The sequence below is a fragment of the Salmo salar genome, chromosome 14 (assembly GCF_965601325.2).
Source record: "Salmo salar chromosome 14, fSalSal1, whole genome shotgun sequence".
NCBI lineage: Eukaryota > Metazoa > Chordata > Actinopteri > Salmoniformes > Salmonidae > Salmo > Salmo salar.
The window spans coordinates 73907052-73933067 of NC_138304.1; the positions used below are offsets into that span (position 1 = coordinate 73907052).

The 26016-nt window shown below is 45.1% G+C and overlaps 1 protein-coding gene across 1 annotated transcript in view; it reads left to right on the forward strand.

Annotated features, from left to right (window-relative positions):
* The first annotated feature begins 1679 nt into the window (after positions 1 to 1679).
* Positions 1680 to 26016, forward strand: part of plekho1a (pleckstrin homology domain containing, family O member 1a) — a 29104-nt gene continuing 4767 nt past the window's right edge. Inside the window, exons 1-5 of the mRNA XM_014141619.3 lie at positions 1680 to 1935; positions 2577 to 2723; positions 11390 to 11530; positions 25075 to 25179; positions 25845 to 25946. Of these exons, the coding sequence (XP_013997094.1) occupies positions 1867 to 1935; positions 2577 to 2723; positions 11390 to 11530; positions 25075 to 25179; positions 25845 to 25946 (564 nt within the window). The 5' untranslated portion in view covers positions 1680 to 1866. The remainder of the gene's footprint in view (positions 1936 to 2576; positions 2724 to 11389; positions 11531 to 25074; positions 25180 to 25844; positions 25947 to 26016) is intronic.

Below are 26016 nucleotides of genomic sequence, written 5' to 3' on the forward strand. Positions count from 1 at the left end.
GATAACATAATCCTGTTCCCTCATCCAATTCCATTATGCTAAACCTGCACCGTGTTTCCGCTATGACATGAAAGTACAGATTGTAAACTGTATCTACTGTTGGCTGTGTTTGGTCTTTGAATGTGGGTTAGTTTGATTGCTCTGGTTCAACTCAGTGATTTCATGTTTAGGTAAGGAATTGAAAGCCGCACCCCCTCCACAACAAACAACCCAAACATGTTTGGCAGTTGTTTCTTTGCCAAGTGCCTACCTCCACTGCCAGCCACACTATAAAACCTCTCCAAACCCCCATCACCATCCCCAAATCAGATCCTCTAATCCTCCACAACAACAACCAGCATTGCTTGGGTTATGTTCATAAGTAATACAGCAGAAAGCGTTTTCAAAGGGAAATGGAAATTAGCATTTCTTATTGTACTCTCCCTGTTTGAATCCATTTTATTCATTTTAATACCAAATAAACCAGTGCCTGTTCACCATAACACAGTAGCAACTGCACAGTCCGGGTGCATCCCTTGGAGATTCTGGCTGTGTGTTCTGAGAGATCTGGGGATCAGGAAAAGGCTCAGAGTTTGTGCTCTGAGCAGCTTAATTCAGAATACTTACACAACACTGCTTTTTCTTATTTGAGGTTAAAAAAAAATGCGGTGTTCAGTTGTTTCAGTTTATTTAGAGGCTAAGTAGATGGGATATGACTACTAGGAAAGTTGCCCCAGGATGTCTCTAATTTGCCAACAACTTCCATCTGAACCCAAGAGACATGAGTCGTAGGACAGGATAATTTGCCCAATTTGTGTTTGTAACGACTAAGGTAAATGTGATGGAGTCAGTCTGACTCTGAGCAGTCATATGTACAGCATTTGTCTCTTCTCATTTGTGTATCTGTATATTGAGGAGGGGAGAGGGAACAGGCACAGCTGAAAATAGTCAAGAAATACATGACACTACTACTAGCCTACTGTCTGGAGTGCATGTAACAGTCATTCAAACATCAACATGAGATAAAACTTTGTAGTCTCCTAGAAATAGAATAGAAAGAATGGGATTATATTTCTATGTTGGTTTCCAAATACTCACCATAGAAATAGAAGAGAAAGAATAGATTATGTTTCTATGTTGGTCCTCAAATACTCACCATAGAAATATAATAGAAAGAATAGATTATATTTCTATGTTGGTCCCCAAATACTCACCATAGAAATAGAATAGAAAGAATAGATTATATTTCTATGTTGGTCCCCAAATACTCACCATAGAAATAGAATAGAAAGAATAGATTATATTTCTATGATGGTCCCCAAATACTCACCTTCACCTCTGTAATATGGTTCCATTTAAAATATTTTGGGTTAACCTCCCCTCTCATCCTCTTGGTTTTATTGATAAATCTAGTAGTCCTTATTATTACAATAATGTATAGGTTCTATCGAAAATCAATAATGGCATATAAAATCATTCTCATAATATCAATTGTGGATTTTTGTTTATAGGCCCCTATATGGGCAGGTTATTGTTGGCCTCCTCTCAACTGACCCTTGCTCTTCTATTTTCCTAACCTAAGAGCAATTTGACATCAGCCGCCTTGGTGACATCACGCCGACAGCGCAATAGATGGAGCTGTCGAGCGCTATAGTAACGGGAATACCCTTTCAGCCCGCTTGTTCGAGATCAGTGTAGCCTACCTACAGAGGTGGAGGGATGATGCCACCGTCTCGTAATAACGGACAGTGCACGACCTGACCGCGTCATCGAAATTAAGAATAGAAACCGTTATTACGACATATTGGGGCAGTAAAAGAAAGGGAAAGACAGTTTATTAATCAAAAAAATATCTTATTAGAAAGAAAGGAAAATACTTGAAACTGGATGAACTCCCTGGCTCACATCCACAAAAGTGATTTTGTCATTATGAAGAAGAGCAATTTAGCCAAACGGGTAAGATATAGTTTTTTTCTTTAAGTACTGGGTGCATATTTTTTGGACATGCATCTTTGCATTAGGCTATACATTTCTAGGATATAACTGGCAATTTGCCCAGAATCAGGCATTATGCGCGCTTTTATACCACAGCTCACATTGGCGGCTATATCACACACATTGTCTAGATCACACATTTGATAGCCTACAATTCCTAAACAATGGTCTTTTGGCACCTCCTTACGCGTGCCACATTTAATGTGTAGCCTATCAATTCGCATGTGTGCCATTGCACGAATTTCCTCAACATACGGCTTCAATCTTCCATTGAAGAAAGAGTACAATGTGTTTTCTTGTCATTAGTGTGCTATTGCCAGATGCTCGTTGTGCTCTATCGGTTGGTAGCTTTCATATATTTTATTTGCCACACCCTGGATGGTATAAGACCTGCAATTAAATTTTACGCACAGAAGAGCGCACCGTTATCATTTTTGGGGGAGAAGACGCGAGGAGACTCATAGTTCCTATGTCTTACTGAGAATGAGATTGAAAAGGCATTTGCCGTTGAAAGAGCTCTTATTTTCTCAGTACTCTCACGAACATCTTATTACGTAAACTTAACTAGGTTTTAACGGATTTATTCCACTTTGAACATGCAGGGTCCTCAAGATGTCAACCAGCTGTCATCGCAGCCAGACAAAGTCGGCTGGATCCGCAAGTTCTGTGGTAAAGGGATTTTTAGGGAAATATGGAAAAACCGTTTCGTGATACTGAGAGGAGACCATCTGTACATCTCTGAGAAAGAGGTATGCACTTCTCTTTTACCTCCAATAGCATGTGTAGGCTATAATTGTGTCTATGCCTACAGTAGGCATCCCTGTACTGGAAATTGTTACGGCCAACCTGGCTCCTTCTGTGTGTGTGTGTGTGTGTGTGTGTGTGTGTGTGTGTGTGTGTGTGTGTGTGTGTGTGTGTGTAGTGTGTAGTGTGTCTGTGTCTGTGTGTGTGTGTAGTGTGTAGTGTGTGTAGTGTGTGTGTCTGTGTGTGTAGTGTGTGTGTGTGTGTGTGTGTGTGTGTGTGTGTGTGTGTGTGTGTGTGTGTGTGTGTGTGTGTGTGTGTGTGTGTGTAGTGTGTAGTGTGTCTGTGTCTGTGTGTGTGTGTAGTGTGTAGTGTGTGTGTGTCTGTGTGTGTAGTGTGTCTGTGTCTGTGTCTGTGAGTGTGTGTGTGTGTGTGTGTGTGTGTGTGTGTGTGTGTGTGTGTGTGTGTGTGTGTGTGTGTGTGTGTGTGTGTGTGTGTGTGTGTGTGTGTGAGTGGGGGGGAGGACATATGAACATTTGATTTAGTTTGCCTGTACTGCTATTAGAAGGTTCACGTTTCCTTTGTTGCAGGCTCACCTTGCTTCAGTAGAGATGCTTTGTCTGTCTGTCTGTCTGTCTGTCTGTCTGTCTGTCTGTCTGTCTGTCTGTCTGTCTGTCTGTCTGTCTGTCTGTCTGTCTGTCTGTCTGTCTGTCTGTCTGTCTGTCTGTCTGTCTGTCTGTCTGTCTGTCTGTATGTATGTATGTATGTATGTATGTATGTATGTATGTATGCAGCCTGTCTAAGATGCATCAACATGGATTTCACCTTTTAGCTGTAGAAGGACATCCTGGGTTTCTCAGGTTTCAGAGTTCTGGGGAACTTGTTTTGGGAAAATAGCCTTGCATGTAACCTACACCTGGGCTGTCAGCGCTTGGTCTGTTGTTTCCAACAACAAATTTAACCAGGAGTCCTTAAGTTTTGTAAACCAGCTATTGTTATAAGTCTGGAAATCGAGGCTCGCCATGGAAAGGGGATAAAATCTGACTGAATTTCCTTGGCTGTTGAAAATAAATAGGCTAAATTGTCAAATCTTGGCACAAATCACCATGCAAGCAAAAACATTATGCGCTGAATTCGGATTACTTTCACTGGCTCAAACGTGCCCAACTTTTGAGGTCAACAAAATACCCACTGGGCACAGAAGTAAATTCAACGTCTATTCCACATTGGTTCAAAATCATTTAATTGAAATGTTGTGGAAACAATGTTGATTCAACCAGTGTTTGCCTAGTGGGTACCACTATGGATATTGGTGACTCAGTAGCATCGTTGGGAAAATGTAGAATCCTGTCCGTTACAATAAAACAAGGTTTTGGCCATGGCATAGAAAGAGAACTATTTTGTTTGGCTGAAAGTAATGGCTTATGTCCAAGTGCTTTTATCACATGAAAGGTTCCGGTGAACAGCCTCATTATCATCACAAGTTTCAAGATCACATGACCTAGATGTTAAACCTTGAGCTGTAGCGAATTCACACCCTTCACCATAGACAGAATCACCTTTCCATTTCTGTATTCTCTTCTTTTTTGGAGGGGGGTCAGATTCTGTTTGATGTCGCTGTTTCAACACTCCTCCCGTAAGCAGTAACCATGGAGATAAACGCTACTGACAGCTGAGAGGGCACACGTCTTTCTGAAAGCTGAATAATGCCCTTTAAATGATTCCTGGAAAGGATTCCCAGAACAGCGAATGAAAGTTCCACATAAGGGCTGCATCTCTCAATTGCTCTAATGAAAGAGAGAGTGGGACTCAGGGCTCCAGCTGCACGCAATGCCAGTTTCCCCGATCATTTTAGAACCAGAATTTTAAAATACATTTTTTTCATCTGTGCTGTGCTCCCTATAAGCCTGCTGGATGAGCAACAAACACGTGTCAGAAACTGAAAAGACCACGGCTGACACAGCTGCGCCTCTCGCTGTGCCTGAGGACCCCACCCCCTCAACCCTACTGTTTACACACACACACACACGCTCAGCTGAGGTTCAGTTGCTTTGTAATGAGTTCACCTGTGGAACAGAACGCATCAGTTCAGCGTAGTTCTCTTTCTCTCATTATCGCGTCTCTCACCACCCATGCTCCGTAATTTGTTGGATTTTATAGTTATTTTATGTAATGCACCTATTGTTCGTTTTACACGTACAATTCGATGTTTGTTAAGGAGCTCATTGTTATATCATGTATATTGGTAAGTGGTGTGCTACCTATTTGTCAGGTGAAGGTAACTGCAACCCCAGTGATAACTATTTGACCTGCGTGTACTTGTGTGTGTTATGTGCTCTGCTGCAACTTCTTAACCACATGATTAATGGTGGTGCATTATTCAAATGAGAACTTTGAAAAGACAAGCACGCTATTCATGAAGTAGGCCAGAAGGCTAAAAAGAACACAGAGACTTGTATCTCCGACGCTCAGCTAACCACAGCCGAACCGCCTCATGGGGCCCGGGATCATCTTTAATCTAAAACTCCCGTCTTTGAGTTTGATTTAATGTTTTATAGACGTTGAGTGATATCATGTTGTTAGCGAGTTTGAGCACAAATGATGTTTTTGACCCATATTCACTGAATGAATTGCCTCAATCATTTTATATCAATCACAGATGAAGGAAAATCATACTCTGGGTTCACTCTGAAAGTTGATACTGTATTTCATGTCAGGTGTGCTTTGGAATCAACATAATCAAGCATCAATATCCACAAAATATACAGCCTGCGTCTGTTAAACACCTGCGTTAAAACGTGACCAACATTGAGGTTGAATTTTATCTGCAATTGATTGAATTGTGGCATGAGTGTGCAAGCTGGCATTGACAGTATCAAATTGTCTGCTAACTCATAAGATTAGCTGCAGTAAGCAGCTATGTTGCTCTATTACCTCTTAGCATCCTCACACGGGACACCAGTTCGATGTGTGAGAGATTCTCCAAGAGGATTTGCAACCATGCAACTGGGACTCTGAGAAGTTAACTGCTGGTGACATTACTCTGTACTACCCCAGATTATTCAAATTTACTTCATCATTTGACCACTAAGAAGAGCACCTATATGTACCTATCTGTTCTCCTGTCTTATTTTTTTAAATGCTTTTATTGTGAAGGAAAGGTGATATTTTAGAGGGAAGTTCAGAGAGAGAACTCCTGCCGCTGGAGGGCATATAGCCTGGAGGTCGGTAGCGCTACCACGAGACTTGGGCGCAGAGCACAAATATAATTTTAAGACTATTGGATTTCACCGCCTGCTGGTTACTTAGTGGTATCAGGGGAAATGACTCAAGGAACAGCTACAGTATTTTTATGTTGAAAATGTCAAGTTATCATTAAAAGTTCCATAATCTCAAAGAGCCCGGTAACTGCGGTCTATTTTTCGTAATATGCCGACTCAGCTACTGCTCACAGTGAAAATTTGTGCAAAACCAGGATTCTTTATGATTTTTTTTATCATCGTCAGCTCAAGCTTCCCATAATAGTCTACAGAGCCATAGCTCTGAGAGCCTTATTTGGCCAGACAGACATGCTACAAGAACATGCAGTACACAACACATGAACTGCATAGATGCGTGAGTTACATTGAGGTCTGTTCCTCCATAGAAGGCCGTGTGTTGTTTGTGAAAAGTGTACAGTATGTTGTCATAGTTGAGAATAGTGCTGAGAGTGTATGTGTATGTTATGGAGGCGTGTGTTCCTGTGCAGAGGAGTGTGTCCTGTCTCTGCTCCCAGGATATCACCCCTGCATATTGCTCTGTTCTAACTTACAGCTGTGCTATTGGCTGCAGGTTACACACATCATACATCTTTCATACGGGAACTCTCTGTTCTCTTCTTTAGTCTTGTGATGATAGGAGGCTTTACACGTGCAGACAGAGATGCTTCTGTAGAATGCTCAAAGTGCTTCCACTCAAACACTACATCTATGATCTATGTGAATAATTGTTGGGAGTTCCACCTATGTTTATATATATAGAGAGGTCTTCATGGTTTTCAATGGTGACGTGCACGGCCTATGAACGAGGACACTCCAACAAAACAGGATTTAGAGCGAGAGAGTGAAGCTTGTATTCATCAGACACTGTATAACCTAGGCCAGGGGGTACCTGAGGTAACATTTTAGGCCATTCATTGAAGAAATGTGGTGACGCAGTTGGACAAAGTGTTTTGTAGTTGATCAAGGTCGTTGTGATTGATGTAGTTTACAGATACTGTTGCAATGGGATTGGTATAGAAGGCGAATGTGTGACCAAGTTTTGTGGTCGATAGAGTAACTCTGTGACTGGAGGAGCTTGGCATAAAACTGGACTAACACGCCTCTAAAATTGGTCAAGGACCACACAAGTGTTGTTACTGGTCCAACGGATCAACGTGATCAGTGGATATCTGGGCTGTTGGTGAAACCCGTATTTACTGTAATTTGGAAATAGTGCAAGATGACTGGTCAAGCATACCACATGGTCAATGTAATAAAGCTATATGATTGGTGCAGGGAGGCCATGGTGGTTTAGCTTTCCATACTTGCTATGCTAGTTATTTCAGGAAAGCCTACTGGTCAGTTCTGGGGAATATTATATTTATAGTATTATATTATAAATAAACCAGCCTCTTTATACTCCCCAGCTCTAAACTGCATCACATTTTCCGCACTGATTGAAAATATGATTTTAATCCACTTCCCCTCTTAATTCCAACCTGGTTTATATAAACATAACCCCTCTAGGGCTTGATTACAGGGTATTAACGGCATGTCAACCAGATTTTGGAGTGTGACCAATCGGACATCGCCTTTCCATTCGCTCTAGGGTTTTTCCTTGCACTGTACTGTTTGATGGGATTCCGCCGGCTTGTATAGACTTTCTCTATTTTTGCGTTTCAGGGCGGTATGTTGCTGGGTTATTCTTAGTGGTGGGTATTTTACCCCCACTACCACCCCCAACTCTGCTTTTCCATATACGTAGCAGGAGGGGAGTGAAATATTGATGGGATGGTGGGCGTTCCAGAATGGATCCTCAGGGCTTCTTTTGCCCCATATTATAGTTGTGAGCCTCTCTCTCTCTCACACACTCACACACGATGCAGCCCCATATTATAGTTGTGAGCCTCTCTCTCTCTCACACACTCACACACGATGCAGCCCCATATTATAGTTGTGAGCCTCTCTCTCTCTCACACACTCACACACGATGCAGCCCCATATTATAGTTGTGAGCCTCTCTCTCTCTCACACACTCACACACGATGCAGCCCCATATTATAGTTGTGAGCCTCTCTCTCTCTCACACACTCACACACGATGCAGCCCCATATTATAGTTGTGAGCCTCTCTCTCTCTCACACACTCACACGATGCAGCCCCATATAGTTGTGAGCCTCTCTCTCTCTCACACACTCACACACGATGCAGCCCCATATTATAGTTGTGAGCCTCTCTCACACACGCACACACAGAGCTCTTGTTTATCTTTTACATTTTAAATGCAATTTGGGTGGCTAATGAATGTGTAGCAGCATGCGGTGGGGCACAGTTTGGATCTGTGTTTAGTCAGGAAGAAATTGGACTACACTTTGATGTATGTATTGTCCTCATATACTGTATCGCTAGGCATAATACAGTTCCTCAATTAAATTAAAAGGCAAATGGTCAAATTTAGGACACAACTAATAACAGCCATAACAAGTGGACTTCAGGCTGCTAGTGGTTTAATGGGGGTTGATACAAGGCTGTGACACATTAATTAATTATACCGTATGTGGTTGTTTCTTTGATCACAGAGTGGCTCCGTGTCTCGTTCTAACGTCGGAAGATTCCTCTGATGCACGGCTGTTGCTGTGGAAAAACTCTATTCCTCCAGATGAAAGTGGAATGCCCCCGCCCCTTCCCAACACACAGTCACATCCACCCACACACATCATTGCTGTGTGTACCAATGGCGTTCAACCATGTCTCTATGCGTCTCCTTAGGTTCTCACAACAGACCTACACATAGGCTTGTATCCATGTCAATAACCAACCCCCAACACCTCCAAACACACACACACCATGACCCCCAGTGATCCCGTTGCTGTGTTGAAGCTAATGGGGCCCTCTGAGAGGTCCCACCACCATTGAGGTTGTATGTAATCACCTGTCAGTCAGGCTGAATGGAGGGGTCGATGTCTCTGCCCCAGCACTGTTCATTACAATTGATCTGCGTTTAAATTAGACACTTTGCGGCGGGGCAACAAGACCAATAATGGGAGGCAGGGGAGTAACACATGAACACCCACTCTGTCACGGTTGTCAAAAGGAGAAGCGGACCAAAGTGCAGCGTGTGTGTCGTTCCACATTCTATTTACTCTGTGAAACTATGCAGTACATAAATAAACTGAATACACAAAACAACAAACCGTGACGCAGAGGTGAAACAAACACTACTCAAAAATAATCACCCACAAAACCCAGGTAGAAAAACCCCTACTTAAGTATGATCTCCAATTAGAGACAACGAGGACCAGCTGCCTCTAATTGGAGATCATCCCAAACAAACCAACATAGAAATACAAAAACTAGAACCTAACAACATAGAAATAGAACACAGAATAAACCCCCCTGTCACACCCTGACCTACTCTACCATAGAAAATAACAGCTTACCATGGTCAGGACGTGACAGTACCCCCCCCAAAGGTGCAGACTCCGAATGCAACTAAAAAACAAAAGGGAGGGTAGGGAGGGTAACCAGTGTCTATGGTGGCTCTGGTGCAGTACCCAGAACCTTATCATCCAGTGCATCCTCCAGTAGAGGAGGCGGCTCTGGTTCGGGGTGTACCCCCCCGCTCCTCCCGCTGATCCCTCTGCTTCTGTGCCACCGGACCGTAGATCATCGCCGGAGGTTCCGGGCTGCAGGCCGTCTCAGGGGGTTCCGGGCTGCAGGCCGTCTCAGGGGGTTCCGGGCTGCAGGCCGTCTCAGGGGGTTCCGGGCTGCAGGCCGTCTCAGGGGGTTCCGGGCTGCAGGCCGTCTCAGGAGGTTCCGGGCTGCCGGGCTGGGAACTGTCGTCGGAAGCTCTGGACTGGGAACTGTCGCCGGAAGCTCTGGACTGGGAACTGTCGCTGGAAGCTCTGGACTGGGAACTGTCGCTGGAAGCTCTGGACTGGGAACTGTCGCTGGAAGCTCTGGACTGGGAACTGTCGCCGGAAGCTCTGGACTGGGAATGCGCACTGGAGGCCTGATGCGTGGGGCTGGCACAGGTGACGCCAGACTAGTAACACGCACCTCAGGTCGAGTGCCGGGAGCAGGAACAGGCTGTACCAGGCTGGATAGACTCACTGGAGTCCGGGTACGTGGGGCAGGCACAGGATATACTGGAGGTCTCAAGAGGCGCACCGGAGGTCTCAAGTGTATAGCTGGCACAACCCGTCCTGGCTGGATGCTTACTCTCGCCCGGCAAACGCGGGGAGCTGGCACAGGACGAACTGGGCTGTGAATACACACTGGCGACACAGTGCACAGCGCCGGCGCAGGATATCCTGGACCGAGAAGGCGAACTGGAGACCAGGAGCGCTGAGCTGGCACCACCCTTCCTGGCTGAATGCTCAACCTAGCACGGCAAATGCGGGGCGCGGGCACAGATCGCACCGGGCTGTGTATGCGCACTGGCGACACAGTGCGCATCACCGCATAACATGGTGCTTGCTTCTTCACTCGCTTCCCATGGTAAGCACGAGGAGTTGGCTCAGGTCTCCACCCTGACTCTGCCAAACTCCCCGTGTGCCCGCCCCAATTTTTTTTGGGGGGGTGCCTCTCGCACTTGCCTCGTGGTTGGTATAGTGCCTCATAATAACGCCGCTCTGCTCTTGCTGCCTCAATCTCCTCCCTTGGGCGGTGATACTCCTCCCTCAGGTTCTAGTTTTCACCGCCCAACAACATAGAAATAGAACACATAGAATAAACCCTCCTGTCACGCCCTGACCTACTCTACCATAGAAAATAACAGCTTACCATGGTCAGGACGTGACACGCTCCAAGACTCAATTTTTCTACCAATTTGTCTGGCTATTGCTTTTTGGTGGCATTGGGAAGCAGGTTATGAAAATAAACACATTTTTCAATGCTCTGGGTAAAAGTATGATCATAACATGGTAACATTCTGATATCAGGCCTGTAATGGATTTTTTTATAGACATTTGGACATATCCTAAAAAGACCTTCATTACACAGAATATCTTCTGTATGGGCATATAAGGCCTGAAATGCAAGAGAATTCTATTTGAAACCTCATTAACATCCTAAAATAATGGATGATACGAATGTGAGAAAAGGTTTTATTTCAAAACGGCTGAGTTTTACCCTGGCACCGTAGTGTGTCTCTGTGCTGTCGAAAGCTGCTGGATAACAGAGATTGGTAATTAGTCTTTTCCCTTGGGTTAAACTCAAGATATCCTGCTGTAATGCACAGTAGGTTGTTCTCTCTCTGTGTGTGTGTGCATATGTGCGCATATGTGTGTGTGTGTGTGCATAGGTCTATTTTTGTGGTAGACAGATGGTTTAAGGTTCAAAACAAATTGACAAAGCTCATTTGCCAGTGCCATCTTGCACATATGTACAGACCTGAGTTGTAACTACCTCCTGTTTTCTCTGTGTGTTTCCAGGTGAAGGATGAGAGGAAAGTCCAGGAGTTGTTTGACCTGGCTGACTACGAACGCTCTGAGGAGCTGCGCAAGGCCAAGAGCCGCAGTAAGAAGAACCACAGCAGGTTCACCCTGCTCCGCTGCAAGCAGCCTGGGAATATAGTGAGTCCTTCTGCCCAGGGAGAGTGAAGGAGTCAGGCAGGGAGGCTCAGCAGGGCTTGGGGTGTTTAGGCCTCAGTGGGAAGTCCTTACTGCAGGTGTTGATTTTAGCTGAAAATGCATTTGAAACTTGAGGCAAGCTTATCGTCAGACATAGTTTGTGGTTTTCTATAAAGAGAGAGTATGAGACAAAGTACAAGCTCAAATCAAAACAATCAAATGTACAGTTGTGGCCAAAAGTTTTGAGAATGACACAAATATTAATTTTCACAAAGTTTGCTGCTTCAGTGTCTAGATATATTTGTCAGATGTTACTATGGAATACTGAAGTATAATTACAAGCATTTCATAAGTGTCAAAGGCTTTTATTGACAATTACATGAAGTTGATGCAAAGAATCAATATTTGCAGTGTTGACCCTACTTTTTCAAGACCTCTGTAATCCGCCCTGGCATGCAAGAACTTCTGTTCTTGCATAATCAATGCTTGGAGTTAGGCAGAGTTTGTGGGTTTTTGTTTGTCCACACGCCTCTTGAGGATTGACCATAAGTTCTCAATGGGATTACGGTCTGGGAGTTTCCTGTCCATGGACCCAAAATATCGATGTTTTGTTCCCCGAGCCACTTAGTTATCACTTTTGCCTTATGGCAAGGTGCTCCATCATGCTGGAAAGGCATTGTTCATCACCAAACTGTTCCTGGATGGTTAGGAAAAGTTGCTCTCGGAGGATGTGTTGGTACCATTCTTTATTCATGGCTGTGTTCTTAGGCAAAATTGTGAGTGAGCCCACTCCCTTGGCTGAGAAGCAACCCCACACATGAATGGTCTCAGGATGCTTTACTGTTGGCATGACACAGGACTGATGGTAGCGGTCACCTTGTCTTCTCCGGACAAGCTTTTTTCCAGATGCCCCAAACATTCGGAAAGGGGATTCATCAGAGAAAATGACTTTACCCCAGTCCTCAGCAGTCCAATCCCTGTACCTTTTGCAGAATATCAGTCTGTCCCTGATGTTTTTCCTGGAGAGAAGTGGCTTCTTTGCTGCCCTTCTTGACCAGGCCATCCTCCAAAAGTCTTCACCTCACTGTGCGTGCAGATGCACTCACACCTGCCTGCTGCCATTCGTGAGCAAGCTCTGTACTGGTGGTGCCCCGATCCCGCAGCTGAATCAACTTTAGAAGACGGTCCTGGTGCTTGCTAGACTTTCTTGGGCGCCCTGAAGCCTTCTTCACAACAATTGAACCGCTCTCCTTGGAGTTCTTGATGATCCGATAAATGGTTGATTTAGGTGCAATCTTACTGGCAGCAATATCCTTGCCTGTGAAGCCCTTTTTGTGCAAAGTAATGATGATGGCACGTGTTTCCTTGCAGGTAACCATGATTGACAGAGGAAGAACAATGATTCCAAGCACCACCCTCATTTTGAAGCTTCCAGTCTGTTGTTCGAACTCAATCAGCATGACAGAGTGATCTCCAGCCTTGTCCTTGTCAACACTCACACCTGTGTTAACCTCTTACATCTAGATGTTCCACTAGCGGAACACCGCTCCAATATCCAATGATTTGGCGTGGCGTGAATTACAAATTCCTCAAAAATCCCAAAACTTCAATTTTTCAAACATATGACTATTTTACACCATTTTAAAGACAAGACTCTCCTTTATCTAACCACATTGTCCAATTTCAAAAAGGCTTTACAACGAAAGCAAAACATTAGATTATGTTAGGAGAGTACCCAGCCAGAAATAATCAGACACCCATTTTTCAAGCTAGCATATAATGTCACAAAAACCAAAACCACAGCTAAATGCAGCACTAACCTTTGATGATCTTCATCAGATGACACTCCTAGGACATTATGTTATACAATACATGCATGTTTTGTTCAATCAAGTTCATATTTATATCAAAAACCAGCTTTTTACATTAGCATGTGACGTTCAGAACTAGCATACCCACCGAAACTTCCGGTGAATTTACTAAATTACTCACGATAAACGTTCACAAAAAACATAACAATTATTTTAACCTGTTATGGCTAGGGGGCAGTATTTTCACGGCCGGATAAAAAACGTACCCGATTTAATCTGATTATTACTCCTGCCCAGAAACTAGAATATGCATATAATTATTAGCTTTGGATAGAAAACACTCCAAAGTTTCTAAAACTGTTTGAATGGTGTCTGTGAGTATAACAGAACTCATTTGGCAGGCCAAAACCTGAGAAGATTCCATGCAGGAAGTGCCCTGTCTGACAATTACTTGGCCTTCTTGATTATCTCTATCCATTACAGGGGATCTCTGCTGTTACGTGACACTTCCTACGGCTCCCATGGGCTCTCAGAAGGCGGCAAAAAGCTGAATCGTGGCTTTGCAGGCTCTGGCTGAAAAAAAGTAGCGCGTTTGGATAATGGCTGGTCACAGTACTGTGAGACTCAGGCTCGTGCCCGAGTCGACCCCATGCTTTATTTTCTTTCGTCTTTTTACCTAAACGCAGATTCCCGGTCGAATATTATCGCTTTTTTACGAGAAAAATTGCATAAAAATTGATTTTAAACAGCGGTTGACATGCTTCGAAGTACGGTAATGGAATATTTATAAATCTTTTGTCACGAAATGCGCCATGCTCGTGACCCTTATTTACACTTCGGATAGTGTCTTGAACGCACGAACAAAACGCCGCTATTTGGATATAACAATGGATTATTTTGAACCAAACCAACATTTGTTATTGAAGTAGCAGTCCTGGGAGTGCATTCTGACGAAGAACACCAAAGGTAATCAAACTTTTATAATAGTAAATCAGAGTTTGGTCAGGGCTAAACTTGGTGGGTGTCTAAATAGCTAGCCGTGATGGCTGGGCTATCTACTCAGAATATTGCAAAATGTGCTTTCACCGAAAAGCTATTTTAAAATCGGACACCTCGATTGCACAAAGGAGTTCTGTATCTATAATTCTTAAAATAATTATGTTTTTTGTGAACGTTTATCGTGAGTAATTTAGTAAATTCACCGGAGGTTTGCGGGGGGTATGCTAGTTCTGAACGTCACATGCTAATGTAAAAAGCTGTTTTTTGATATAAATATGAACTTGATTGAACAAAACATGCATGTATTGTATAACATAATGTCCTAGGTGTGTCATCTGATGAAGATCATCAAAGGTTAGTGCTGCATTTAGCTGTGGTTTTGTTTTTTGTGACATTATATGCTAGCTTGAAAAATGGGTGTCTGATTATTTCTGGCTGGGTACTCTGCTGACATAATCTAATGTTTTGCTTTCGCTGTAAAGCCTTTTTGAAATCGGACAGTGTGGTTAGATAAAGGAGAGTCTTGTCTTTAAAATGCTGTGAAATAGTCATATGTTTGAAAAATTGAAGTTTTTGTATTTTTGAGGAATTTGTAATTCGCGCCACGCCTATCATTGGATATTGGAGCAGGTGTTCTGCTAGCGGAACGTCTAGATGTAAGAGGTTATTAAGAATTATAGATACAGAACTCCTTTATGCAATCGCTATGTCCGATTTTAAAATAGCTTTTCGGTGAAAGCACATTTTGCAATATTCTGCGTAGATAGCCCAGCCATCATGGCTAGCTATTTTGACACCCACCAAGTTTGGCACTCAACAAACTCAGATTTACTATAAGAAAAATTGGATTACCTTTGCTGTTCTTTGTCAGAATGCACTCCCAGGACTTCTACTTCAACAACAAATGTTGGTTTGGTTCCAAATAGTCCATAGTTATATCCAAATAGCTGTGTTTGTTCTTGCGTTCAAGACACTATCCGAAGGGTGACGCGCCGGCGCGTATCGCGACAAAATTTTAAAAAATATTCCATTACCGTACTTCGAAGCATGTCAAACGCTGTTTAAAATCAATTTTTTGGGCGATTTTTCTCGTAAAATAGCGATAATATTCCGACCGGGCGACGTTGTTTATGTTCAAAGACTGAAAATGTAAAATGGACTCTTCACGTGCACGCGCGTGCCTGTTTCATTGTTCTCAGATCGACCACTATCCAAATGCGCTACTGTTTTTCAGCCAGGGACTGCAGAGTCATCATTCAACGTTCTGGCGCCTTCTGAGAGCCTATGGGAGCCTTAGAAAATGTCACGTTACAGCAGAGATCCTCTGTTTTCGATAAAGAGGCTATAGAAGGCCAAGAAATGGTCAGAGAGGGCACTTCCTGTTTAGAATCTTCTCAGGTTTTGGCCTGCCATATGAGTTCTGTTATACTCACAGACACCATTCAAACAGTTTTAGAAACTTTAGGGTGTTTTCTATCCAAATCAAACAAGTATATGCATATTCTAGTTTCTGGGCAGGAGTAATAACCAGATTAAATCGGGTACGTTTTTTATCCGGCCGTGAAAATACTGCCCCCTATCCTAAACAGGTTAACGAGAGAATCACTGACATGATGTCAGCTGGTCCTTTTGTGGCAGGGCTGAAATGCATTGGAAATGTTTTTGGGGGATTCAATTCATTTGCATGGCAAAGTGGGACTTTGCAATTAATTGCAATTCATCTGATCACTCTTCATAACATTCTGGAGTATATGCAAATTGCCATCATACAAACTGAGGCAGCACACTTTGTGAAAATTAATATTTGTGTCATTTTCAAAACTTTTTGCGACGACTGTACATGTTTCGTATACAACAGGTGTAGACTTACAGTGAAATACTTCCTTACGAGTCCTTTTCCAAGAACGCAGAGTTAAAGATAATGGAGTGGCTACGGATACTGAGTTTTTGTATCCCAATAGAGATAAATAGTAATGACATCTTTTTCTAGGCACTAATTCCGCCATGGTTCATTGAACAAAGCCTATGGGAAAATGAATGGCGTTTTTGGATAAAGACCGAAAATAAGGTCTGTGGTAAACACAGGCTTAGGAGATCTTGAAGCATTTATGTAATTTAAAAAAAGCACTTAAAGGCTTCATAATTCATAGAGGTCATGTTAACCTCTCTGGGCCAGTGGGACGTTAGCGTCCCACTCTAGTCAACAGCCAGTGGAATCGCGTGGCGCGAAATACAAATACCTCAAAAATGCTATAACTTCAATTTCTCAAACGTAGTGGAAAGCCATACCCAATGCGGTAGAGCTGTGGTCCGGCGATGGTCCGCTTGTTGACAATACCTGGAGTTGGTCTTGAGAATAGCCGTCCTGGCTCTTCTCCAGGTACGTCGACAGCGGCGGACAAACATCTGGGCCGAGGGTACGCTGACCTCTTGCTCTTGTTCAGGGAAGAGTGGAGGCTGATACCCCATGGAGCACTCGAAAGGGGAGAGTCCCTTGGCAGGACTGGGAAGAGTGTTCCGGGCATACTCCACCCAGAACAGTTGACGGCTCCAGGTAGTGGGGTTGGTTGAGACCAGGCACCTTAAGGTGGTCTCCAGGTCTTGGTTGGCTTGCTCCGACTGACCGTTAGTTTGGGGAGGGAATCCGGATGACAGGCTGGCCGACGCCCCAATAAGGATGAAGAATGCCTTCTAGAACTGAGACGAGAAATAAGGACCCTGATTGGAGACCATGTCTACTGGGAGTCCATGGATCCGGAAGACATGCTGCACCATAAGCTGGGCCATCTCCTTGGCAGAAGGTAGTTTAGGGAGAGGGATGAAATGGTTGGCCTTGGAGAACCGGGAAATGTTTCAATTTTTTGAGCACACACAGTGCGTGCAGTGACAAAGGCAGAGACGTCAGGGACCATTGTGGGCCACCAGAAACGTTGTCGAAGGAAGGCTAGTGTACGATGGGACCCTGGATGACAAGTCAGCCTGGAGGAATGAGCCCATTCCAGGACCCGGGACCGGATTGGCTTAGGGACAAACAGCCGGCTAGCCGGGCCCCCTTCAGGTCCAGGCTGGGAGCGTTGCGCCTCGTGAACCAGGTTCTCAATACCCCAATCCACGGTGGCAGCAAGGCATGAGGTAGGGAGAATGGTTTCGGAAGTCGAGGGTGTGGCAGAGGAGCTGTATAGGTGGGAGAGAGCATCAGGCTTCACATTTTTGGACCCTGGATGGTAGGAAATGGTAAAGTTGAATCTGGTAAACAGGAGGGCCCACCAGGCCTGCCTTGAGTTGCGGCGCTTGGCTGAACGGAGATATTCCACATTTGTATGGTCGGCCCAGACCAGGAATGGCTGTTCTGTTCCTTCCAGCCAGTGCCTCCACTCCTCCAACGCCATCTTCACCGCCAGGAGTTCTCGGTTGCCAACATCGTAGTTCCTCTCAGCAGGACTGAGATGATGGGACAGGAAAGCACAGGGATCAAATCAAATTTATTTATAAAGCCCTTCTTACATCAGCTGATGTCACAAAGTGCTGTACAGAAACCCAGCCTAAAACCCCAAACAGCAAGCAATGCAGGTGTAGAAGCATGGTGGCTAGGAAAAACTCCCTAGAAAGGCCAGAACCTAGGAAGAAACCTAGAGGGGAACCAGGCTATGAGGGGTGGCCAGTCCTCTTCTGGCTGTGCCGGGTAGAGATTATAATAGAACATGGCCAAGATGTTCAAATGTTCATAGATGACCAGCAGGGTTAAATAATAATAATCACAGTGGTTGTCGAGGGTGCAACAGGTCAGCAACTCAGGAGTAAATGTCAGTTGGCTTTTCATAGCCGATCATTCAGAGTATCTCTACCGCTCCTGCTGTCTCTAGAGAGGTGAAAACAGCAGGTCTGGGACAGGTAGCACGGCCGGTGAACAGGTCAGGGTTCCATAGCTGCAGGTAGAACAGTTGAAACTGGAGCAGCAGCACGGCCAGGTGGACTGGGAACAGCAATGAGTCATCAGGCCAGGTAGTACTGAGGCATGGTCCTAGGGCTCAGGTCCTCCGAGAGAGACAAAGAAAAAAAAGAGAAAGAGAGAGAATTAGAGAGAATTAGAGAGAGCATACTTAAATTCACACAGGACACCGGATAAGACAGGAGAAATACTCCAGATATAACAGACTGATCCTAGCACCCCGACACATAAACTACTGCAGCATATAGTGAGGGAAAAAAGTATTTGATCCCCTGCTGATTTTGTACGTTTGCCCACTGATAAAGAAATGATCAGTCTATAATTTTAATGGTAGGTTTATTTGAACAGTGAGAGACAGAATAACAACAAAAAAATCCAGAAAAACGCATGTCAAAAATGTTATAAATTGATTTGCATTTTAATGAGGGAAACAAGTATTAGACCCCCTCTCAATCAGAAAGATTTCTGGCTCCCAGGTGTCTTTTATACAGGTAACGAGCTGCGATTAGGAGCACACTCTTAAAGGGAGTGCTCCTTATCTCAGCTTGTTACCTGTATAAAAGACACCTGTCCACAGAAGCAATCAATCAATCAGATTCCAAACTCTCCACCATGGCCAAGACCAAAGAGCTCTCCAAGGATGTCAGGGACAAGATTGTAGACCTACACAAGGCTGGAATGGGCTACAAGACCATCGCCAAGCAGCTTGGTGAGAAGGTGACAACAGTTGGTGTGATTATTCGCAAATGGAAGAAACACAAAAGAACTGTCAATCTCCCTCGGCCTGGGGCTCCATGCAAGATCTCACCTCGTAGAGTTGCAATGATCATGAGAACGGTGAGGAATCAGCCCAGAACTAAACGGGAGGATCTTGTCAATGATCTCAAGGCAGCTGGGACCATAGTAACCAAGAAAACAATTGGTAACACACTACGCCGTGAAGGACTGAAATCCTGCAGCGCCCGCAAGGTCCCCCTGCTCAAGAAAGCACATATACATGCCCGTCTGAAGTTTGCCAATGAACATCTGAATGATTCAGAGGACAACTGGGTGAAAGTGTTGTGGTCAGATGAGACCAAAATGGAGCTCATTGGCATCAACTCAACTCGCCGTGTTTGGAGGAGGAGGAATACTGCCTATGACCCCAAGAACACCATCCCCACCGTCAAACATGGGGGTGTTTTTCTGCTAAGGGTACAGGACAACTTCACTGCATCAAAGGGACGATGGACGGGGCCATGTACCGTCAAATCTTGGGTGAGAACCTCCTTCCCTCAGCCAGGCCATTGAAAATGGGGCGTGAATGGGTATTCCAGCATGACAATGACCCAAAACACACGGCCAAGGCAACAAAGGAGTGGCTCAAAAAGAAGCACATTAAGGTCCTGGAGTGGCCTAGCCAGTCTCCAGACCTTAATCCCATAGAAAATCTGTGGAGGGAGCTGAAGGTTCGAGTTGCCAAACATCAGCCTTGAAACCTTAATGACTTGAAGAAGATCTGCAAAGAGGAGTGGGACAAAATCCCTCCTGAGATGTGTGCAAACCTGGTGGCCAACTACAAGAAACGTCTGACCTCTGTGATTGCCAACAAGGGTTTTGCCACCAAGTACTAAGTCATGTTTTGCAGAGGGGTCAAATACTTATTTCCCTCATTAAAATGCAAATCATTTTATAACATTTTTGACATGCGTTTTTCTGGATTTTTTTGTTGTTAATCTGTCTCTCACTGTTCAAATAAACCTACCATTAAAATTATAGACTGATCATTTCTTTGTCAGTGGACAAACGTACAAAATCAGCAGGGGATCAAATACTTTTTTTCCCTCACTGTAAATACTGGAGGCTGAGACAGGAGGGGTCGGGAGACACTGTGGCCCCATCCGACGATACCCCCGGACAGAGCCAAACAGGCAGGATATAACCCCACCGCTTTGCCAAAGCACAGCCCCAACACCACTAGAGGGATATCTTCAACCACCAACTTACCATCTTGAGACAAGGCCGAGTATAGCCAACAAAGATCTCCGCCACGGCACAACCCAAGGGGATGAAGCTTCTGGTCCTGGGCAGATTGCTGGGACAGGATGGCCCCCACTCCAACATCTGAAGCATCCACTTCCACCACAAATTGACGCAAGGGGTCCGGATGGATGAGGATGGGTGATGTTGTGAACCGATGCTTCAGGTCCAAAAAGGCTTTGTCGACAGCTGGAGACCATTTGAACGGTACCTTGGGGGAGGTGAGTGCCGAGAGGTGGGCCGCCAGGGTGCTGTAATCCTGAATGAAACGGTGGTAGAAGTTTGCAAAACCAAGAAACCGTTGCAACTGCACCCTGGACATTGTTTGAGGCCAATCCACCACTGCTTTCACCTTTCCAGGATCCATCTGAACATTGCCCTCAGCAATGACATATCCCAGAAAGGTGATAGAAGAGCGGTGGAACTCACTCTTCTCGACTTTCACGAACAATTGGTTCTCCAGGAGGTGCTGATGGACCTGTCTGACATGGAGTACATGTTCTTGGGCAGATCGGAAAAAAACAGGATGTCGTCCAGGTAGACGAACACAAACCAGTTTAGCATGTCCCGAAGCACATCATAACCAAAGCCTGGAAGACAGTTGGTGAGTCCAAATGGCATGACCTGGTACTCATAATGTCCACTGGCTGTGTTGAAGGCTGTCTTCCACTCATCCCCCTTGCGTATCCGAACCAGGTGGTAGGCATTCCGAAGGTCCAACTTGGAAAACATGGTAGCCCCCTGGAGAAGTTCAAACGACAAGGAGAGGTAGGAGATAACGATTTTTGACAGCGATATCGTTAAGTCCCCAGTAGTCAATGCATGGGCGCAGGGTCTTGTCCTTCTCCACAAAGAAATACCCTGCGCCGGCAGGAGATGTAGATGGAGGGACGGCCCCAGTGGCTGGAGACTCTTCTATATACTCCTCCACAGCAATGGTCTCTGGTCGATACAGAGAGTACAACCGACCCCAAGGTGGTGTATTACCTGGGAGAAGAGCAATGACACAATCATAAGGATGGTGCAGGGGGGAAAAGAAGTAGCACTTGCCTTGCTAAACACTTCCAGGAGGTCATGGTATTCCGTGGGGATAACAGTCTTGCTAACCTCCTGAGGAAGACGACATGGGGAAGGCTGTGCTGCTTGAAGGCAGTGGGAATGGCAAAATGGGCTCCACCCCAGATGGAGCTTGTGGTCCAGTCAATCACAGGATTGTGCTTTTGGAGCCAGGAAAATCCCAAAACAACCGGAACATGGGGAAATGCAGTGAAGAGGAACTGTATTGTCTCACTGTGGTTACTATAAACCGTAATTGAACGAGCACAGTACTATGGGTGACTTACCCTATAGAGCAGCCGTCCAGTGCCCTAGCATCCATGGGCACAGAGAGAGGCTAAGTGAGAATACCAAGCTCCGAAGCTATCGTGCAATCCATAAGACATTCATCAGCCCCAGAGTCAGTGAGCACTCAGAGACTTAGATTGGTCTCCCCACAGCACAAGAGCAAAAAGAGGTGTGCGGGTGATGGGAATTAGGGAACTCCCAGTCTGACTCACCATAGTACTGGTACCCACTAGGGACAAGGGTTTCCTAATAGGGCAGGTAGCAATAAAATGTCCGGCCCCTACACAGTACAGACAACAGTTATTATTCATCCTCCATGAGCGCTCCCAAACTGATAGCCTAGTTCTTCCCAACTACATAGGCTCAGTATCCAACTCACCCGTCATAGATTCACGAGAGAGCTCGGGTGACTTCGACTCCTCTCGGAAGAGCTGCCTTCGGAAACTTCTGGTTTCCATAGTAGGTGAACGCGTTATATCGGGTGCACGAGTGTGCCAGACCTCCTCTCACTCTTGCGTTCCCTTAGGCGTCCATCAATTTTAATGGTTAAGGCGATAAGAAAGTCGAGGTCCACCGGCAGTTCCCGAGCAGCTAGCTCATCCTTTACCTCCTCAGATAATCCGTGCAGAAAAGTATCGAAAAGAGACTCCGGATTCCAGGTACTCTCGGTGGCCAACGTGGGAAAGTCCACCGCGTAGTCTGCCACACTACGGGAGTTTTGACATAAGTCAAGCAGTTTGCTGGCCGCCTTTCTCCCAGATACCGGAGACTCAAAAACTTTTCTCACCTCTGCCATGAATTCCTCCAAATGACCGCAAATGGCAGATTGTTGTTCCCAAACTGCTGTAGCCCAGGAGAGCGCCCTTCCTGACAGTAGTGTAATTATATACGCTATCTTCGATCGGTCTGAAGAAAACGAAGATGGCTGTAGCTCAAAAATAAACGAGCACTGAGAAAGAAAACCCCGGCAGGTACCAGAATTCCCCGAATATCGCTCTAGAGGAGGTAAGCGGGGTTCACAGGGAGTCGGGATAGGCTGTACAAACTCACCACAGATAGGGAAAAAATTACCGGGTGATTGGGGTTTTTCAGAGGTGGCAGACAGTCTCTGAGCTAACTCCCTGATTTGCTCCATAATAGCCTTTAACCCATGGTCGTGGCGTTCCGTCAAGGAACTGAGCCCTTCCAAAAGGCCCTGTAGCAACTCCTGATGTCTCCCAATGGTGGCTCCCTGCAAGGAGACAGCGTGGCGGAGCTGGTCCAAGTCTGCTGGGTCTGTCATGGCCAGTTCGTACTATCATGACACAAGGCGAGACCCAGATGCAGACACAGGAGGCAGATGGTTGGAGTCTTACAATATTTATTAATACAAAAGGGTATGGCAAGAGAATGGTCGTGGACAGGCAAAAGGGTCAAAACCAGTTCAGAGCCCAAAAGGTACCGAAGGGCAGGCGAATCAAGGTCAGGGCAGGCAGGATGATCAGGCAGGCAGGAAACTAGTCCAGAGTCAGGCAAGGGTCAAAACCGGGAAGACTATCAAAAATAGAATAGCAAAAGGAGAACGGGAAAAACACGCTGGTTGACTTGACTAACATACAAGATGAACTGGCACAGAGAGACAGGAAACACAGGGATACATACACTGGGGAAAATAAGCGACACCTGGAGGGGGTGGAGACAATCACAGGAACAGGTGAAACAGATCAGGGCGTGACAATCAGCTAAAAACAAGAAGAAGCGGCTCCAGTGGGCACGCAATTCTACCAGCTCTCACAGTCTCACATCAGAATTAGACATTCATGTTTCTCAAACGTCAAATTTCAAAGCTGTTCCAAATGTCAAATTTCTAAGTGTTTAAGGGTAAGTTTAGGCATTAACTCTGAATTTGCAAGTTTAGGGTTAAGTTCAGGCATTACCTCCAAATTCTTAAGGTTTGGCATTAACTCCGAATGGTTAAGGTAAGGGTTAAGGTTTGGGATAGGCTTAAAACAAAATTATCAAAAGCAATTTTCTATCACTGGATTCAAACTTGGGAATCACAGGTAGATGCTTACACCCATCTGCCATCCCCATCCACAATGCCCTAGCAAAACCGAAACCTACTTGAAGGTAACAACCCTCACTGTTGCCCCTAGTGGCCGGTTTCCACGTTGTCTCCTGACGTCCTCAGATATGAATAGACGTTGAATACTGACTTGTATCACAGGTGACCTGGCTGCGCGATCACCAACACTGGACAATTGAGGAGTAGAAAAACATCGCCTGGGCTGACGAATCCCAGTTCCTGTTGCGTCATGCTGATGGCAGAGTCAGGATTTGGCATAAGCAGCATGAGTCCATGGCCCCATCCTGCCTGGTTTCAACGGTACAGGCTGGTGGCGGTGGTGTAATGGTGTTGGGAATGTTTTCCTGGCACACGTAAGGTCCCTTGATACCAATTGAGCAACGTTTCCATGCCCTGAAGAATTCAGGCTGTTCTGGAGGCAAAGGGGGTCCGTCCGACCCGGTACTAGATGGATGTGCCTAATAAACTGACCAATGAGTGTATGTGGTAAGTGTGAGTGTGTGTGTGTGTGGCGTCAGTATGCATGTGTGCGCGTGTGTGTATGTTGTGTTGGGGTATCAGTGTAAGTATGTGTGAGTGTATGGGTAGAGTCCAGTGTGTGTGCATAGAGTCAGTGCAAGAGAGTTAGTGCAAAAAATGTGTCTAGCTGATGGGATTTATTTATTTGTCTCCCTTGATGATGATATGGTTGTGTTGCCACATTAGATCGGCCATTAATGCACCCCCACCACAGACCGGGATTGGTGGATTTCTCCAGAAAGACATAATCCAGAGAATCCCATTACCTCTAAAGAGGCAATCTCTATAACGCCCAAATCCTACAAAGATTCCACTCACAGTTGTCACTTCTGACCCACTGCAGTTCTTGTAGATCTTGGCACCAGCTTGTGGTTCATTTGGCGTCATTATTCACTGTCTTAGTGTGATATTCTAGGGGGAAGTGTGTGTTTGAGAGAAGGTACGTAAGTATATACAAGGAGATGTAATTGGAGGGCAGATGCTCAATTTACCTGTTTTTGTCGAGCTTTGCAGAGATTCTTCCTCCAGTTTACAGCTTAGACCCTGCTCTAGATAAGAACCATCTTTAACATAATTATTTGTCAATGCATTTAATGAGGTGCAATCCCCCTTCCTTGGTGATTTAGGCAAAGCCGCCCCATTAAGCTTTCTGTGCCCCTCTCTATCGCTCACAAATTGGCTACATTCCGACTCTCCCTCCAACCAATGCTTACACCAATTTATTCCTTTCAAATCCATGATGGAAGTGTGCAAGTGCACACTTAAGAAGGAGGGGTGGAGTAGCCTAAACTTTCTCATCTTCTTTCAACCAATCAATTGATTCTTTCCTTTTTTTCTTCAGGTTCCCAATCTTGTGTTCTTGGCTGTTAGCCCCGAGGAGAAGGAGTCGTGGGTCAATGCCCTCAATACAGCCATCATCAAAGCCAAGAACCGCATTTTTGATGAGGTAGGTCAGTCACTCTTCTCCCCTTCCCTGTCCCTATTTCGCTAGCTCTCACGTCTCCCCAGATTTCTAGAGCTTTTCTTATTTTTCTCTCTCATTAGCATGTCTCTCGTGCAACATTTATGAATGAAACCTCCAAATGCCCCTACAGCCAGCCCTAAAAAGTTTCCAGACAAATGTAACCTTGCAGTTACTAAGCGCACTGTAAAATTTGTGAATTTGGACAAAAGCACAGTCTACATCTTTCAATACAGGAAACACGTAAATTCAATCTCCCCAGGCGTGGCTGAGAGATCAAAGTGTTTATATCTCGCTGACTCATCCATCTCCATCGGGAACAGAGTCCTTGTTAATGCTCCGTCCCTGCCGACGCCCACCTGTTTTCCCAGTGCCTCGCGATCAAACAGTGGCTCACTCCCCATCACACACTATGGGGTGAAAATCCATCTTCCGTAGCTAGAGATCGTCAAGAAGTGAGAATGAACTCTGCAGCATGTCTGCCGCCCTGATAGTGAGAATCCTCTCTCAACGCCCTACAATGTACTCTACTCTAATGTACATCATGTTCTGTACATTACATTCCCATAACTCTCCCTCCACAAATATACATTTCTGTTATGCTGATTGTCAAAAAAAATCACTCGGTCTCTTTCTGATTGTCTCCATAGGTTACAATTGAAGAGGACAGTGTCCTGGTGCACCCTACACGTGATCGTGCCAAGATTCCCCATGCACGGCGCTTGCCCACCCGGGGACATCTCATGGCTGTGGTGGGTGTTACTACCTTGGCTAACATTGACAATTCAGTTCCAAGTCAATATTATATTTTTGGACAGCAAA